Source organism: Salvelinus alpinus, chromosome 16, assembly GCF_045679555.1.
Source record: "Salvelinus alpinus chromosome 16, SLU_Salpinus.1, whole genome shotgun sequence".
In the NCBI taxonomy this organism is placed as follows: domain Eukaryota; kingdom Metazoa; phylum Chordata; class Actinopteri; order Salmoniformes; family Salmonidae; genus Salvelinus; species Salvelinus alpinus.
This window is the reverse complement of record NC_092101.1, coordinates 34,450,394-34,467,694: the sequence shown is the minus strand read 5'-3', so window position 1 is coordinate 34,467,694 and position 17,301 is coordinate 34,450,394. Positions and strand designations below refer to the sequence as shown.

At 40.2% G+C, this 17,301-nt stretch overlaps 1 protein-coding gene across 8 annotated transcripts in view; it reads right to left on the bottom strand.

Moving 5' to 3' along the window:
• Positions 1-17,301, bottom strand: part of st3gal3a (ST3 beta-galactoside alpha-2,3-sialyltransferase 3a) — an 80,658-nt gene that overhangs the window by 42,646 nt on the left and 20,711 nt on the right. For 7 of the 8 annotated variants that reach the window (XM_071346020.1, XM_071346019.1, XM_071346013.1 and 4 more), the window contains 2 exons: positions 10,976-11,018; positions 6,885-6,977 (listed from right to left, as the gene is read on the bottom strand). In XM_071346020.1, coding sequence (XP_071202121.1) covers positions 6,885-6,977; positions 10,976-11,018 — 136 coding nt within the window. Of the gene's footprint in view, positions 1-6,884; positions 6,978-10,975; positions 11,019-11,147; positions 11,239-17,301 lie in introns of all 8 variants that reach the window. The other variant, XM_071346015.1, reaches the window with a different exon arrangement.

Here is a 17,301-nt window from a genome sequence, read left to right as displayed (position 1 = left end):
GAGAGGGAAAAAATATACATGACCTAAGGTGAGTGAACACTCAGGAACACTATAATAACTACAATAGGTTAAATAGTGGTCAATAGGGATCTTCTGTTGTACTCTCCAGTGTGTTAGTATCAGGCATCTTTAGCATTATGTATTTATTTATTTTTTGCATTTATTTAACTAGGCAAGTCAGTTAAGAACAAATTATTATTTACAATGACGGCCTACCGGTGAAGCCTTGTTCAGGGGCAGAATGACAGATATTTTTACCTTGTCAGCTCGGGGATTTGATCCAGCAACCTTTCGGTTACTGGCCCAACGCTCTAACCACTAGGCTACATGCCGCCCCATCATCCCTACCATGGTTTGACTAACAGGTTATACCTCAGTCTCCTCTGTCTGTGAATGACTAGCCACATCATCTTGAGAGAGCACTCCAAGGTCTAATCATACTATAACTGTAAACACAAACAGTGATTCCATTCTACAATGAAATCAGACACTTTTGACATTGAGCAGTTTGATCCTTCATTGCAGGTAATTGACTGTAATGCAGGTATTGTGTTGATCGTGATGCAGGTAGTTGACCGTAATGCAGGTATTGTGTTGATCGTGATGCAGGTAGTTGACCGTAATGCAGGTATTGTGTTGATCGTGATGCAGGTAGTTGACCGTGGTGCAGGTAGTTGACCGAGATGCAGGTAGTTGACCGAGATGCAGGTAGTTGACCGAGATGCAGGTAATTGACCGTAATGCAGGTACTGTGTTGACCTTGATGCAGGTAATTGACCGTAATGCAGGTACTGTGTTGACCGTGATGCAGGTAGTTGACCGCGATGCTGGTAGTTGACTGTGATGCAGGTAAATGACCGTAATGCAGGTACTGTGTTGACCGTGATGCAGGTAGTTGAGTTGACTGTGATGCAGGTAGTTGACCATGATGCAGGTACTGTGTTTACCGTAATGCAGGTACTGTGTTGACCGTGATGCAGGTAGTTGACCGTAATGCAGGTACTGTGTTGACCGTGTTGCAGGTAGTTGACCGTAATGCAGGTACTGTGTTGACTGTGATGCAGGTAGTTGACCGTAATGCAGGTACTGTGTTGACCGTGATGCAGGTAGTTGACCATGCTGCAGATAGTTGACCATGATGCAAGTAGTTGACCGTGATGCGGGTAGTTGATCGTAATGCAGGTAGTTGATCGTAATGCAGGTACTGTATTGACCGTGATGCAGGTGGTTGACCATGGTGCAGGTAGTTGACCGTGATGCAGGTAGTTGACTGTGACGCGGGTTCTGTGTTGACCGTGATGCAGGTAGTTGACCGTGACGCGGGTACTGTGTTGACCGTCATGCAGGTAGTTGACCGTAATGCAGGTACTGTGTTGACCGTGATGCAGGTAGTTGACCGTGATGCAGGTAGTTGACCATGATGCAGGTAGTTGACCATGATGCAAGTAGTTGACCGTGATGCGGGTAGTTGATCGTAATGCAGGTAGTTGATCGTAATGCAGGTAGTTGATCGTAATGCAGTAACTGTGTTGACCGTAATGCAGGTAGTTGATCGTAATGCAGGTACTGTATTGACCGTGATGCAGGTAGTTGACCGTGATGCAGGTAGTTGACTGTGACGCGGGTTCTGTGTTGACCGCGATGCAGGTAGTTGACCGTGACGCGGGTACTGTGTTGACCGTCATGCAGGTAGTTGACCGTAATGCAGGTACTGTGTTGACCGTGATGCAGGTAGTTGACCGTGATGCAGGTAGTTGACTGTGACGCGGGTACTGTGTTGACCGTACTGTGTTGACCGTGATGCAGGTAGTTGACCGTAATGCAGGTACTGTGTTGACTGTGATGCAGGTAGTTGACCGTAATGCAGGTACTGTGTTGACCGTGATGCAGGTAGTTGACTGTGACGCGGGTTCTGTGTTGACCGCGATGCAGGTAGTTGACCGTGATGCAGGTTCTGTGTTAACAGTGATGCAGGTAGTTGACCGTGATGCAGGTTCTGTGTTGTCCGTGATGCAGGTAGTTGACCGTGATGCTGGTAGTTGACCGTGATGCAGGTAGTTGACCGTGATGCAGGTTCTGTGTTAGCAGTGATGCAGGTAGTTGGCCGTGATGCAGGTAGTTGACCGTGATGCAGGTAGTTGACCGTGATGCAGGTGCGAGATACACATAAGGGCCAAGACCACTGTGTAGAAGTGTCCTGCCACCTGGATCAACCATAGACTGGCACCAGTTTAAAGACATACTGATGCCAACTGATATGTCAGACACCTAATGAGGGTATTTTTTGTTTTTACAGACAGTAAGGTAATCCTTTTACCACATGACTCATAATAACTACTGCACCACTCTGAGACTACATACCATTCCACTTGATTCTCCCTTTAGAGAAACGCATGCAGTTTCACCCAGTACATCTGAAGTCCGATTGAGTTTGAGGGGACATGTTCAACATTGCATGTAAAATGAAAATTACATAGTTAGGCGAACTCATTTTTTGTTGGTTTAGTGTTTCAACAAACATTTAGTATGTTCTGGTCTATTTAGTGCTCACATCTGTTTCCACTTTGAGACATCAAGCCTCAGACTGGGCCTCTGACTGACTGGGAACCTGGGTCCTTTTCATTTGGGCACACAATGGCAAACATTTTACAACGTTGTGCAACAGATAATGAAAATGAGCCTTCCTTAATTAAGTCCAGATAGTCCATCCTTGTTTTCTTACGTAAGGTGCCTAATGAACATGACCCTGGTTGTTGTGTCACCACGAGTTTCAGACTGACATTTTCCATAAGGCCTCATCTTCACATCCTCAGAATGAAAAGGACATACTTTAAGGTATATATGAGATAACACTATCGCAGGAGAGAAAGACCCCACCAAGAAAAAAGAATGCTGGTCAGAGGGACCAATTAGCCCAGGACAAGCTCTACAGAACTCTGGCTCAAGACATTGTACTCAGATCAAATCATGTCTGTCTCCCTGCCAGAGAGCCACTTGTGTATGTGTGTGTGTGTGTGTGTGTGTGTGTGTGTGTGTGTGTGTGTGTGTGTGTGTGTGTGTGTGTGTGTGTGAACCCGCTCAGAGGTTCTGACAAGGCCAACACTCTTGATTATATGGCTATTTGCATGTTGCTCTGAGGCATCATGCTAAGACTTTCAGAACACTAAAGGAAAACGAAACCGGTCACATGGGACCTTTTCTCCAAATCAATCAAGAAACGCAGAATGAAGAATTAGCCAAAACAGCCATGATTTGCTCCACTGACAAAGGTTAGTCTTCATACCATGTATATAATACATTCAGCTTTTGAGTTTTGACAAAGACAACTTGGAGATAATGTTGTTTCTGGTTTACCAGACTAGTAAATATTCTGAATACAGTAATATCACAATTTAAGTTCCCTCTCAACAAAACAAAAAACACCTGTAGATGGTGGAAGAAACCTCACCCAGAAATGAGATGATGGAGAAACCTCAAACCTCACCCAGAAATGAGATGATGGAGAAACCGCAAACCTCACCCAGAACAGAGAAAGTGTTTCTTTAACCCAGACAACCCCTTCAGTCTTGGCAGCTGCTGTTTTTTTGTTCATGTGTAATATCACATAATGAACAGCAAATTAGCACTGATCTAGCGGGATATAACAAACGGCTAATCAGAGAATGCTGGAATGTCTGCAGCTTAACAATTAAGTAATGCTTTGCTGTGCAGGGCAGGCCTTATGAATGAGAGCCCATTTCCTTTGGGGCCCTCAGTCGCATACCGACAATCCTCCTCTCACCTGCTGCTAATTTGTCTCCCAGAGAGAAGAAGAAAGGGGAAAGAAGAAGCAGAAAGAAGGAGAAGAAGAAAGGAGAAGAATCAAATCAAACTTTATTTGTCACATGCGCCAAATACAAGAAGTGTAGACCTTACCATGAAATGCTTACTTACAAGCCCTTAACCAACAGTGCAGTTCAAGAAAGAGTTATGAAAATATTTACCAAATAAACTAAAGTAAGAAATTATAAAAAGTAACACAACAAAATATCAATAATGAGGCTATATTTGCGGGTTACAGGTTAGTCGAGGTAATTTGTACATGTAACTAGGGGTGAAGTTACTATGTAAATACTCCGGTGGCCATTTGATTAATTGTTCAGCAGTCTTATGGCTTGGGGATAGAAGCTGTTAAGGAGCCTTTTGGTCCAAGACTTGGTGCTGCGATACTGTTGAAGAAGAAGAAGGAGGAAGAAAGAGGAAGAAGAAAGAAGAAAAATAAGAAGAAAGAGGGAGAAAGAAAAAGAAGAAAGAAAAAAGAAAGAGCAAGAAGAACAATAAGAAAAAGAAGAAAGAAAAAGGAAAGAGAAAGAAGAACAAGAAGAAAAAGAAGAAAGAAAAAGGAAAGAGAAAGAGGAACAAGAAGAAAAAGAAGAAAGAAAAAGGAAAGAGAAAGAGGAACAAGAAGAAAAAGAAGAAAGAAGAAAAAGAAGAAAAATAATAATAAGAAAACAACGTAGAATATCGGTCAGTTTAAGGTCTTTCTCTCTCTCTCAAATATCTCTTTCTCTCTCTCTCTCTCTCTCTGTGTATTGTGGGAGTTGCGTGTCTAAGGGTGCTAAACGAGACCAGATAAGTGGATGGGGCCCATCGCTCTCACGCACTGGGACGACCGCACAGCACAACAGACCAAAAAAAGATACCAACTCCCATCGGACTGCCTGATGCATCCTGGGGCTCTTATTTAAAATAGTGAAAGAGAAGAGAGAAAGAGATAGAGATGGGGTGGTTAGAGAGAGGGAACGAGAGAGATAGAGAGAGCAAGAGAGAGAGCGACAGAGAGATGGGGGTGGTTAGAGAGAGAGCGAGAAAGAGAGAGAGACAGAGAGATGGGGGTGGTTAGAGAGAGAGAGAGAGAGAGAGAGAGAGAGAGAGAGAGAGAGAGAGAGGCCCTAAGAAAACACCATACACAGGTGAAGGTATTTTCATGGTGTGGAGCCTTATCTAGTGTTGAATAATTGAGAAAGGGAAATGGGATCTTCCATCTCTCACGCCACTCTGAACTCAGAACTCAGCTCAGGGAGATTTCCACATGACAGGACTAGTGTCCATGATGGCACAAGGTACATAAGTAAAGTACATTGTGTAAAAAGGAGAAATGCCTGGATAGACAAGAGCACAAATGGGAACTGGATCGGGATCGCTCAGTGACCATAGTCTTCTCTTGTCATTAAAAAGTCAGGGTCAACATTCACTACACATCATGATCGTTAATTGCAGGCTTTGACAAGACATTTGTGTATGTATCGTTCATAGTGAATTACACTATCCTTTTAATAATAACCAATATTAAAACTACCAAATAAAGTTCACATCAGTGGTAACTTAATGAAACATCTGACATCTTTAATATACAGTATAATGTGTCAAATAGAATTTGCTGAAATTTGTAATGGATGACCAGGAAGAACATGTGTTTCCACAGTGCTGTGGATGGTAGGAAATCAGTGACCTTTCACCAGGCAGAGGCAGAGGGTATATCTCAATTTGTCTTTCCTTGATTCCTCATGCCCTGTCTCCTCGCCTCCTCAAAACACATTGGAAAAGAACATCCAAGGCCCCTCCCCTTCAGATCTTCTCCACCAATATTTGTTGATAAGGTTGCAAATAGAGAGGACACAAGTAATCAAGGAAAGATTGAGAAAGATCCAAAGAGGCAGAAGTCACAGGAAGGTCAACATCTTCACTGAGGGTTCCCTGACGCTTGACCCCTAAACTGTCAAATGGGAGGACCATCTGAGTCATTCTAACCAATCGTCTGGGGTCAGGTCACCTATGACTCTCCATGGCTGTCTCTCTTTAGCCGGGGCGAGCCGGACAATGGGCCAGTGGTCTGCCATCAGACAAAGCAGCAGTTCTATGCTTCCTATGGGTTTTTTTCTGGACGGAGGAAGCGACTCATGCTCACAATGTGAGAGGGGCTTTCTGTAGGATCTGAGATGGAGCCGACGATAATCTGTGGGTTTATTGTGAAGATGTTGAGACTCAATGAAGTTGCATATACAATACAGTAGGGCACTGAGGATTATAAAGTACAAGTGAATGGAGTCATGAGAGGGAAAGCTGTGGTCAGAGAGAGTGAAAGAAAACCGTGAATGAGGCCGTTGTCAGGGTAGCGCCATCATCATCATCATCATCATCATCATCTCAACTAAGCTTGAAGTAACACACTTTACTAAAATAGGGAGAGAAAATGATCATGGGGTGCTGAATCATAACTATGTATCTTAAACCAAATTATATAATATCATAAATGTATCATAAACCAAATAACACTATAGAATATCATAAATGTATCATAAACCACATGTTATAATATCATAAATGTATCATAAACCACATTTTATAATATCATAAATGTATCATAACCCAAATAACACTATAGAATATCATAAATGTATCATAAACCACATTTTATAATATCATAAATGTATCATAAACCAAATTATATAATATCATAAATGTATCATAACCCAAATAACACTATAGAATATCATAAATGTATCATAAACCACATTTTATAATATCATAAATGTATCATAACCCAAATAACACTATAGAATATCATAAATGTATCATAAACCAAATTATAAACTGGGTGGTTTGAGCCCTGCATGCTGATTGGCTGAAAGCCGTGGCATATCAGGGCATGACAAAACACATATTTTTACTGATCTAATTATATAATTAAGCAATAAAACCCCCTGGGGTTTGTGGTATATGGCGTTGCGCTGTGCATAAGAACAGCCCTTATCCATGTTATATTGGCCATATACCACACCCCCTCAGGTCTTATTGCTTAATTATATCACATCATATCAGAAATGTAAAAAGCTTTGGCTCACATTGGATAGATGGTGGTCATCTTGGCAGCTGCGTAGCCAGGCTTACAGACTCCCTCGCTGAGATTACCATACTTGTACATCAGCTCCAAAGGTCTGTGGTACAAAGAGGAGAGGTCAGAGACAGAGAAGAGATCACGCAAAGAGGAGAGGTCAGAGATAGAGAAGAGGTCACGCAAAGAGGAGAGCTCAGAGACAGAGAAGAGGTCACGCAAGGAGGAGAGGTCAGAGACAGAGAAGAGGTCACGCAAAGAGGAGAGGTCAGAGACAGAGAAGAGGTCACACAAGGAGGAGAGGTCAGAGACAGAGAAAAGGTCACGCGAGGAGGAGAAGAGATGGTGTGTGAGCATGAATAGAAGCTTTCTAAAAGCCTAAAAAGCTGCACAAGCCTTAGAAAATAACCAGGAACATTCTGCATGACTGGAACTGTTAAGAACAAACAACTAGATCATTGAACCTTTGAATCCAAAAAATACATTTTGATGAATATTTGATGGCTCTGTACTGTAAACAAATATCTTAACATGTCTTTAATCTGTCATTGTTGTCTACAACTAACTGTAGGTCTAATGCACAACGAGTAGTTTTGGTATGCAATGTGGAAACACTTCAAATCATTCATATTGACCTGTCACAAAGGTATTATAACAGTTCATCCATCTTGCTAATGTGATACTCTATCATAATATATCATACTCTATCATAATATATCATACTCTACCACAATATATCATACGCTATCATAATATATCCTACTCTATCATAATGTACAATACTCTATCATAATATATCATATTCTATCATAATATATCATATTCTATCATAATAAATCATAATATATCATACTCTATCATAATGTGCAATACTCTATCATAATATACCATACTCTATCATAATGTACAATACTCTGTCATAATATATCATACTCATTCATAATGTACAATAATCTATCATAATATATCATACTCTATCATAATATATCATACTCTGAAAGAAAACAGTACAAGATACTGTATCTACTGTGGAGGTTGGGTTAACAAGATCAGAACTCCTATAAGTTTAATTTCATTTAATAAAAGCCAACAAATAAAAGGATAAAATAAAAGGTTAGAACATGCACAGATGGCCTCCCTACTTAGCTTAGGGCTCAAGCATAAGAGCATGATACCCCCACCCTAAAAAAGTTGAGCCAGATACAACTTTATCTTGATTATTGTCCAGTCATATGGTCAAGTGCAGCAAAGAAGGACCTAGTTAATTAAGCTGCAGCTGGCCCAAAACAGAGAGGCACATCCTGCTCTTCATTGCAATCAGAGGGCTAATATAAATACTATGCATGCCAGGCTCTCTTGGCTAAGAGTTGAGGAAATACTGACTGCATCACTTCTTGTTTTTATAAGAAACATTAATGTGTTGAAAATTATAAAATTGTTTGTATAGTTAACTTACACACAGCACTGACACACACACTTACCCCACCAGACATGCCACCAGGGGTCTTTTCACAGTCCCCAGTTACTTAACAAATTCAAGGAAACCACAGTACTATATAGAGCCATGATTGCATGGAATTCCATTCCATCTCATATAGCTCAAGTAAACAGCAAACCTGCTTTCAAAAAACAAATAAAGCAACACCTCTCCACCATGTGACGTACTAGTTGTGTATGTACTGACATGTATGTGGAACCGATAGATGCACACACACATACTACATGTTAAGGTTTTAAATGGAAAGCATTTTGTCTGTAATGTCTTTTCTGTTATGTTTCGGGCCCCAGTAAGACTAGCTGTTGCCATTGGTGTCGATCCTAATAAAATCAACAAGAAAAAAATCTAAAATCCTAAAATATAAACCCTAAAACCGTTTTGACTGAAACAGCTGCAGTGAATTAATGTAAAAATATAAGGAGCTAATTGGTGAAAACTCAGAAGTAACAAGTCTTTCACCGAAAAGGGAGGGAAGCTTTGTTTATTTTACGTAGGCTCTCACCTCTCTCCGTTGAGTCAGTGAAACACAAATAAAACCTTTCAACAGACTACGTATCTACGTATCTACGTATCTATCCACAGGCCAGTGTGTGGGGGAGAGACAACCTGTTGTGGAATGTATACTGGTGGAAAGAATCCCTCACATATCACCATATCTGCATCCAAAATGGCACCCTATTCCCTATATAGTGCACTACTTCTGAACAGAGCCCTACAAGCCCTGGTCAACAGTCGTGCACCACATAGGGTGCCATTTGGGACGTATCCCAGGAGTTGCAGTATCCCTCCATTTCCAGCAAGGTAAAGATAACCCCAAGAAGCCCCTAAAATTATTCAGACTTAGAGATGACTCGGATTGACGATGTAAAATGGTTTCTAGTCGAGGTGGGGCTGGTCATTGGTGAGGGCACCAGTTGTTGACAGATCGTTCGTTAATAAAACGGAAAACAGTTCACCTCACAGGGAGAGGTTACATTCCAAATGGCAGCCTATTCCCTTTATAGTGCACTACTTTTGACCGAATCCGTATGAGCCCTAGTCAACAGTAGTGGTATAAATAGGGAATAGGGTGCCATTTTTAGTACCACACACACATTGGTATTAATTACTGCTCTGAACAGCCGCTTTTAACCTCCTCATTAATAACCTGATGAGCCAATGGCTTAGTCAAATAAACAGAGAGGCTATTGGACGAGCAGCCAGAGGAACTAGATCAGGAAAGGTAGGGCCCAGCACCATAGCATTATAATACTGTATAATAATAAGCTATTCCACTAACAGTAGCAGACACTTTTGAGTGCAAACACTTTTAGTATTCAAGGGTTTTTCTTTATTTTAATTATTTTTTTACATTGCAGAATAATAGTGAAGACATCAAAACTATGAAATAACACATATGGAATCATGTAGTAACCAAAAAAGCGCTAAACAAATCTAAATATATTTTATATTTGAGATTCTTCAAAGTAGCCACCATTTGCCTTGATGACAGCTTTGCACACTCTTGGCATTCTCTCAACCAGCTTCACCTGGAATGCTTTTCCAACAGTCTTGAAGGAGTTCCCACATATGCTGAGCACTTGTTGGCTGCTTTTCCTTCACTCTGCGATCGAACTCATCCCGAACCATCTCAATTGGGTTGAGGGTGGCCACTTTGAAGAATCTAACATCTAAAATATATTTTGATTTGTTTAACACTTTTTTGGTTACTACATGATTCCATATGTGTTATTTCATAGTTTTGATGTCTTCACTATTATTCTACAATGTAGAAAATAGTAAAAATAAAGAAAAACCCTTGAATGAGTAAGTGTGTGCAAACTTTTGACTGGTACTGAATAACTAATTTAATCATGAACAAACACACACTGTAACACACAAAAATAAGTATTTTGCGAAATGATTCAAAGCAGTAACATGGTCTTTGCAGCAGTGGTGTAAAGTACTGAAGTAAAAATACTTTAAAGTACTACTTAAGTCATTTTTAGGTATCTGTACTTTACTATTTATGTTTTTGACAACTTTACTTTTACGCCACTACATTCCTACAGACAATATGTACTTTTTAATCCATACATTTTCCCTGACACCCAAAAGTACTAGTTACATTTCGAATTCTCAGGTAGGACAGTAATATGGTCTAATTCACACACCCTATTGCCTCTGATCTAGCAGACTCACTAAACACAAATACTGCATTTGTACATGATGTCTGAGTGTTCGAAAAAATACATTTAAAAAATAACATTGTGCTATTTGGTTTGCTTAATATAAGACATTTTATGTATAGCATTTACTTTTAGTTTGTACTTTTATTCAAGTATGACAATTGAGTACTTTTTCCACCACTGTACTTAAGTACATTTAAAACCAGTTACTTTTAGATTTTTACTCAAGTAGTTAAGTGAAAAAGAGACAAAATATCCTTACATTGAAGACTTTTTGCAAATCCAATCAGTTTTGCCCAGTGAGATGGTCTTAAGAGTTTGACGACTGTTGAGGTTACCCAAAACATACATGAAGATCATGTAGCCAAAACACAAAGCAATGTGAAGGGGTAAAGCACAATACTGGATAAGATAATGTATTAAGGGACTACTTACAGATTACCACCCAGCTTCAGCAAGAATCCCTGTTTGTCATACACTAGATTGGTAGAGAGAAAGAGAGAGATTAAGTATGTCGTTGATAATGAGAGAACAAGGAACAAAATTAAACATCGCAAAACAATTGAATACAAACTAAAACAAAATGAGTTTAGTAATCAATGGTTACTTTGATATTCATCTGTGCGGAAGTTATGGATCATCTATAGACGAGGACCAAGATCCGTAGGTACCATAAAGCTTAAAATAACAACTACAATCTGTAAAGTGGAAGACAATAAGACAACATTTAATTTTGTGGAACTTTCTGTTGCAGCCTGGGTCATAGGACACGCCATAGACCATGAGGCAGTAGTTATTCCTACTTACGACGTGGACACATTGTCATCTTCATGAAAACATGTCTGTCTGTCTGCAATCATTATATCATATCAGAGGTCACAGTAGCTGTCCTTTAATCTGGCAATGACTGTTTCCTCTTTGCCCTTTAGATACAGGCCTGCTACATGACTTCATGGGAGTGGAATAGTAAAACAATGATGGATGGAACAGGACAGCACGCAGGGCATCATATTTGCTCTTCTCAATGGTCTGGCTGGCAGAAGTAGCAGGGCTAGTCAAAACGTGTCTCGACAAATTACTTTATGTCATTTAGTTGAACTGATTTACTGATGTCAGGATAACCTAACCTCAAACAAAGCTTCCTCCATTCACAATACCAGGTTTAAAACAATTATTGTTTCGAACCCAACATTTCCTGTAAAACAGAAGTAAACAGAGGGATTGTTCAAGCTTGTATTTGAAAAACAGCAGAGCACAACAAAAAAACACAAAGGGGGACAGATTTTTAACATTTGCCGGGCAGAGTTAAATTAAATTGACCCAGAAGAGACCAGATCTATGGCCTCTCATTATTACTCCAGTTACTCTAGTTATCCAGCTCTTTCATGGTGCTGCTATCTGCCTGCTGAAGCAGAGAACTCAGTAGGCACCGCTACTTAAATGGAAATTAAGCATAAAGAAAAAGAGAAGACAGCCAGTCGGCGGACTTCAAGAACACGGAAGATAAAGCTGTATGTTGATATCTGGCTGTGGGAGACTAGACCACAGTGTTTGTGTGTGTGAGGGAGGGGGGGTGTCCTCTGGTGAGGGCCATGGAAGGCTGATGGGATTGGGAAGTTTCTGTGAAGTGTGGTGGGTTGGTTGGGGAGCAAATGAGGAAGTGCTTGATATTATTGCTGGGCTGAGAGAGGTTTGTTCTAGCAGTAGTTCCCTGATGGGAAAGCAGCAAGCCTCATCTAGTCAACTCTAGATTTTGGGGTCTGGAAGTCAGAAGAGCCCATGGGTCCTGCTCTTACAAAGACATCATATCTCCTCACTGCAAGGTAGATTTTTTTTTTTGTATGTCACTTTTGTATTTCCTCTGGCAAGGTCATTTATAAGGTTGAATGATCCACATTGTCACTTTTCATTATGAAATTAAAACGACTGATTCTCAAAGGACAGTGAATAATTCACAGATTAAAAGTGAAGTTTTACATACAAGAAAAACACTGGATGACATTGTACTTTTCCAGCCATTATTTTCCTATAACAATAACACATGTAAATATAAGATCATTGTCTTTGTAAGATATGCTGTATTTCCGTAGGTGAACATGCTGTAGAAGCTTGAATGATAGTTCAGTGTTGGGAGGTGATATATTTCAAGTAAATTAAATGTATAGATTGAATACTACAGTGATCACTATTATCATCTGATAAGACAGGTATACTATTTACAGCAGTTGTCATCAATTCTAGATGAAGGTGTTTGTTCACGAAGTGTAAGAACACCTGAAAGTGAGTACTATGAAAAAGCCAGGCTGTTTTAAAATGCAGATGAGTTCCTAAGATCTACAAAACCTCCCAACATGGATTCCTGCTTTATTAACCTGAATCTATACTACCTGAATGAAATAATCGTCCCACGGAGAAAATAATATCCAGGTCTGTCTATGAAACAGAAGAGTTAAGTTACGCCTTAAGGTTGTAAGTATTCAGTTAGATCACGCTGGACAAGCGTCAATCCAAGGGATTACCAAATCAAATCAAATCCATTTTTATTCGTCACATACACAGTTTACAGCAGGTACAAAAAGGTGCAGCAAAACGCTTATGTGCTAGGTCCCTCAACATTACAGTACCATAGAATTGGTCCGCCCATCACAGAACATTGACTTGAATGGGAATGTCTGTTCCAGTAATTCTATGGGGAATACAGTGCGAAAACAGGTGGTTGATTGAGTAGTGTTAGTCATAGGGTTTGATATAAACAACAAGCCATATTAACCACTGCCCTCATCATTTCCACTTACACTACCAACACCCTCTCTCACAAGACCACATCCATCTCCTGTTCTGTTGCTACTAGGCAGCAGCTAGGCTAGGCAGCTAGGCAGCAGCTAGGCTAGGCAGCTAGGCTAGGCAGCAGCTAGACTAGGCAGCTAGGCTAGGCAGCAGCTAGACTAGGCAGCTAGGCTAGGCAGCAGCTAGACTAGGCAGCTAGGCTCTACCACCACCAACATCATCATTCACTGTCGGCCTAACTGGGTTAAAACTCCAACTGGGTAAAGTGTTGCTAGTAAGTAGGACCACATTGCAAATCATGAGATAAAGCAACAACCCTGAAAAAAAATAAACTTGTTACAGCTGTGAAAGAGCTTAGATCAACACGACACTGAGAGTGTTTGTTGTTCAGACTAGGAGAAACAGATGACACAATGATTAAAAGGAGAAGTAATTCTATCAAGTTTACACAGTTGAAAGGCTTGGTTTGAGGGTTTGGTTTGCACATCATTGGACATTCAGGAGACCAAACAAGTGAATAATACACATTCAGCCTAGTCCAAACAACTTTTCTTACTATGGCAATGCCACTACCTAGTTAACAAAAAACATACCACAGTAGGGCATAGTTTTCATAACAAAAGAACCATACCATAGTTAGACTACAGTTTTCATAACAAAAGAACCATACCATAGTTAGACTACAGTTTTCATAACAAAAGAACCATACCATAGTTAGACTACAGTTTTCATAACAAAAGAACCATACCATAGTTAGACTACAGTTTTCATAACAAAAGAACCATACCATAGTTAGACTACAGTTTTCATAACAAAAGAACCATACCATAGTTAGACTACAGTTTTCATAACAAAAGAACCATACCATAGTTAGACTACAGTTTTCATAACAAAAGAACCATACCATAGTTAGACTACAGTTTCCATAACAAATGTAAAATCTTCTTGTTTTAAAGATGTTGGTTCTGGCTACATGGCCGTATGTACGGGTAAACAAAAAATCTCCCAAGATAGGCTAGAACAGAGACCTAGCCGTCTAACTTTCTGAGTCACGATCAATTTCATTATAATCAATTCAACTTAATTTCAATTTAAGGGACTTTATTTGCATGGGAAACATGTTTACATTGCGTGAAATAGATAATAAACAAAAGTGAAATAAACAATAAAAAATGTACAGTAAACATTACACTCAAATGTCATATTATGTCTATATACATATTATGTCTATATACAGTGCTGTAATGATGTGCAAATAGTACAAAAAGGAAAATAAATATAGGTTGTATTTACAATAGTGCTTGTTCTTCACTGGTTGCCCTTTTCTTGTGGCAACAGGTCACAAATCTTGCTGCTGTGATGGCACACTGGTATTTCACCCAACAGATATGGGAGTTGATCAAAATGGGATTTGTTTTCAAATTCTTTGTGGGTCTGTGTAATCTGAGGGGAATATGTGCCTCTAATAGGTCATACATTGGGCAGGAAGTTAGGAAGTGCAGCTCAGTTACCACCTCATTCTGTGGGCAGTGTGCACATAGCCTGTCTTCTCTTGGGAGCCATGTCTGCCTTTGGTGGCCTTTCTCAATAGCAAGGCTATGCTCACTGAGTCTGTACATAGTCACAGCTTTCCTTAATTTTGGGTCAGTCAGTGGTCAGGTATTCTGCCACTGTGTACTCTCTGTTTAGTCCCAAATAGCATTCCAGTTTGCTCTGTTTTTTGGTAAATTGTTTCCAATGTGTCAAGTTATTATATTTTTGTTTTCTCATAATTTGTTTGGGTCTAATTGTGTTGCTATCCTGGGGCTCTGTGGGGTCTGTTTGTGAACAGAGCCCCAGGACCAGCTTGCTTAGGGGGCTCTTCTCCAGGTTAATTTCTCTGTAGGTGATGGCTTTGTTATGGAAGGTTTTGGAATCGCTTCCTTTTAGGTAGTTGTAGAATTTACCGGCTCTTTTATGGATTTTGATAATTAGCGGGTATCAGCCTAATTCTGCTCTGCATGCATTATTTGGTGTTTTGCAGAATTCTGCATGCTGTAATGTCTGCGTCCAACTCACACTTCCAAACACTTAGATCCCTGGAACACAGCCCACTTTCCAGCTCACTCTCCAGATCCCAATCACCGGAATTCGAATCACCTGTTCACACACCTGCATATCATCACCCCACACTATTTAGTTCAGTTCCTTGCACCCCATTACTGTGAGATATTGTTTGTTTTTGAGACACACTTTTTCGGAGCGCTGTTTTTTCCTGTCCATGATAGGTTTTGCCTGCCTCACTCACAACGCCTTTTGCCTATTCCCTGCCTGTACTGTTGCCATTTGTGGACCTACCGTGTATGACCTACTGCCTGCCCCTGGACCCAGCTACCTGCCTACTCCTAAGGTTCCTTTTATTAAAAACCTGCTGCGCTCCGTGCTTGAAACCAGCTCTCTGTCTCCCTCGTGTTCATTACACATAATGAGTCTCAAATTGTTTGTCCCATTTTGTGATTTTTTGGTTGGTGAGCGGACCCCAGACCTCACAACCATAAAGGTCAATGGGTTCTATAACTGATTCAAGTATTTTTAGCCAGATTCTAATTGGTATGTTGAATTTTATGTTCCTTTCGATGGCATAGAATGCCCTTCTTGACTTGTCTCGCAGATCGTTCACAGCTTTTTGGACGTTACCTGTGGCGCTGATGTTTAGGCCGAGGTATGTTTAGTTTTTTGTGTGCTCTAGGGCAACTAGATGGAATTTGGATTTGTGGTCCTGGCAACTGGACCTTTTTTGGAACACCATTATTTTTTTTCTTACTGAGATTTCCTGTCAGGGCCCAGGTCTGACAATCTGTGCAGAATATCTAGGTGCTGCTGTAGGCCCTCCTTGGTTGGGGACAGAAGCACCATATCAGCAAACAGTAGACATTTGACTTCAGATTCTAGTAGGGTGAGGCCAGGTGCTGCAGACTGTTCTAGTGCCCTTGCCAATTTGTTGATAGATATGTTGAAGAGGGTGGGGCTTAAGCTGCATCCCTGTCTCACCCCCTGGCCCTGTGGAAACAAATGTGTTTTTTGCCAATTTTATGTTTTCCCCCAACACCCCTCTCCATCAATTTGTATAGCAGACCCTCATGCCAAATTGAGTCGAAAGCTTTTTTGAAGTCAACAAAGCATGGGAAGACTTCATCTTTGTTTTGGCTTGTTCGTTTGTCAATTAGGGTGTGCAGGGTGAATACGTGGTCTGTCATATGGTAATTTGGTAAAAAGCCAATTTGGCATTTGCTCAGGTACATTGTTTTCGCTGAGGAAATGTATGGGTCCGCTGTTAATGATAATGCAGAGGATTTTTCCAAGGTTGCTGTTGACCCATATCCCCAGTAGTTATTGGGGTCAAATATGTCTCCACTTTCGTGGATTGGGGTGATCACTCCTTGGTTCTAAATATCGGGGAAGAGCTGAGGATGATGTTAAAGAGTTTAAGTATAGACAATTGGAATTTGTGGTCTGTATATTTTAAAATTTAATTTTGGATACCATCAACCCCACAGGCCTTTTTGGGTTGTTGTGTTTGTATTTTTTCCTGTAGTTCAGCAATGTAATTGGAGAATCCAGTGGGTTCTGGTAGTCTTTGGTTGATTCTAAGATTTGCATTTGATCATGTATATGTTTTTGCTGTTTGTTCTTTGTTATGGAGCCAAACAGATTGGAGAAGTGGTTTATCCATAAATTTAAATTTTGGATAGATAACTCTTCATTTGTTGTTTAGAGTTTTCCAATTTTCACAGAAGTGTTTAGATTCTATTGATTTAACTTGTTTGGGATAGGGGGCAGCATTTTCACTTTTGGATGAATAGCGTGCCCAGAGTGAACTGCCTCCTACTCAGTTCCAGATGCTAATATATGCATATTATTATTAGTATTGTATAGAAAACACTCAGAAGTTTCTAAAACTGTTTGAATGATGTCTGTGAGTAAAACAGAACTCA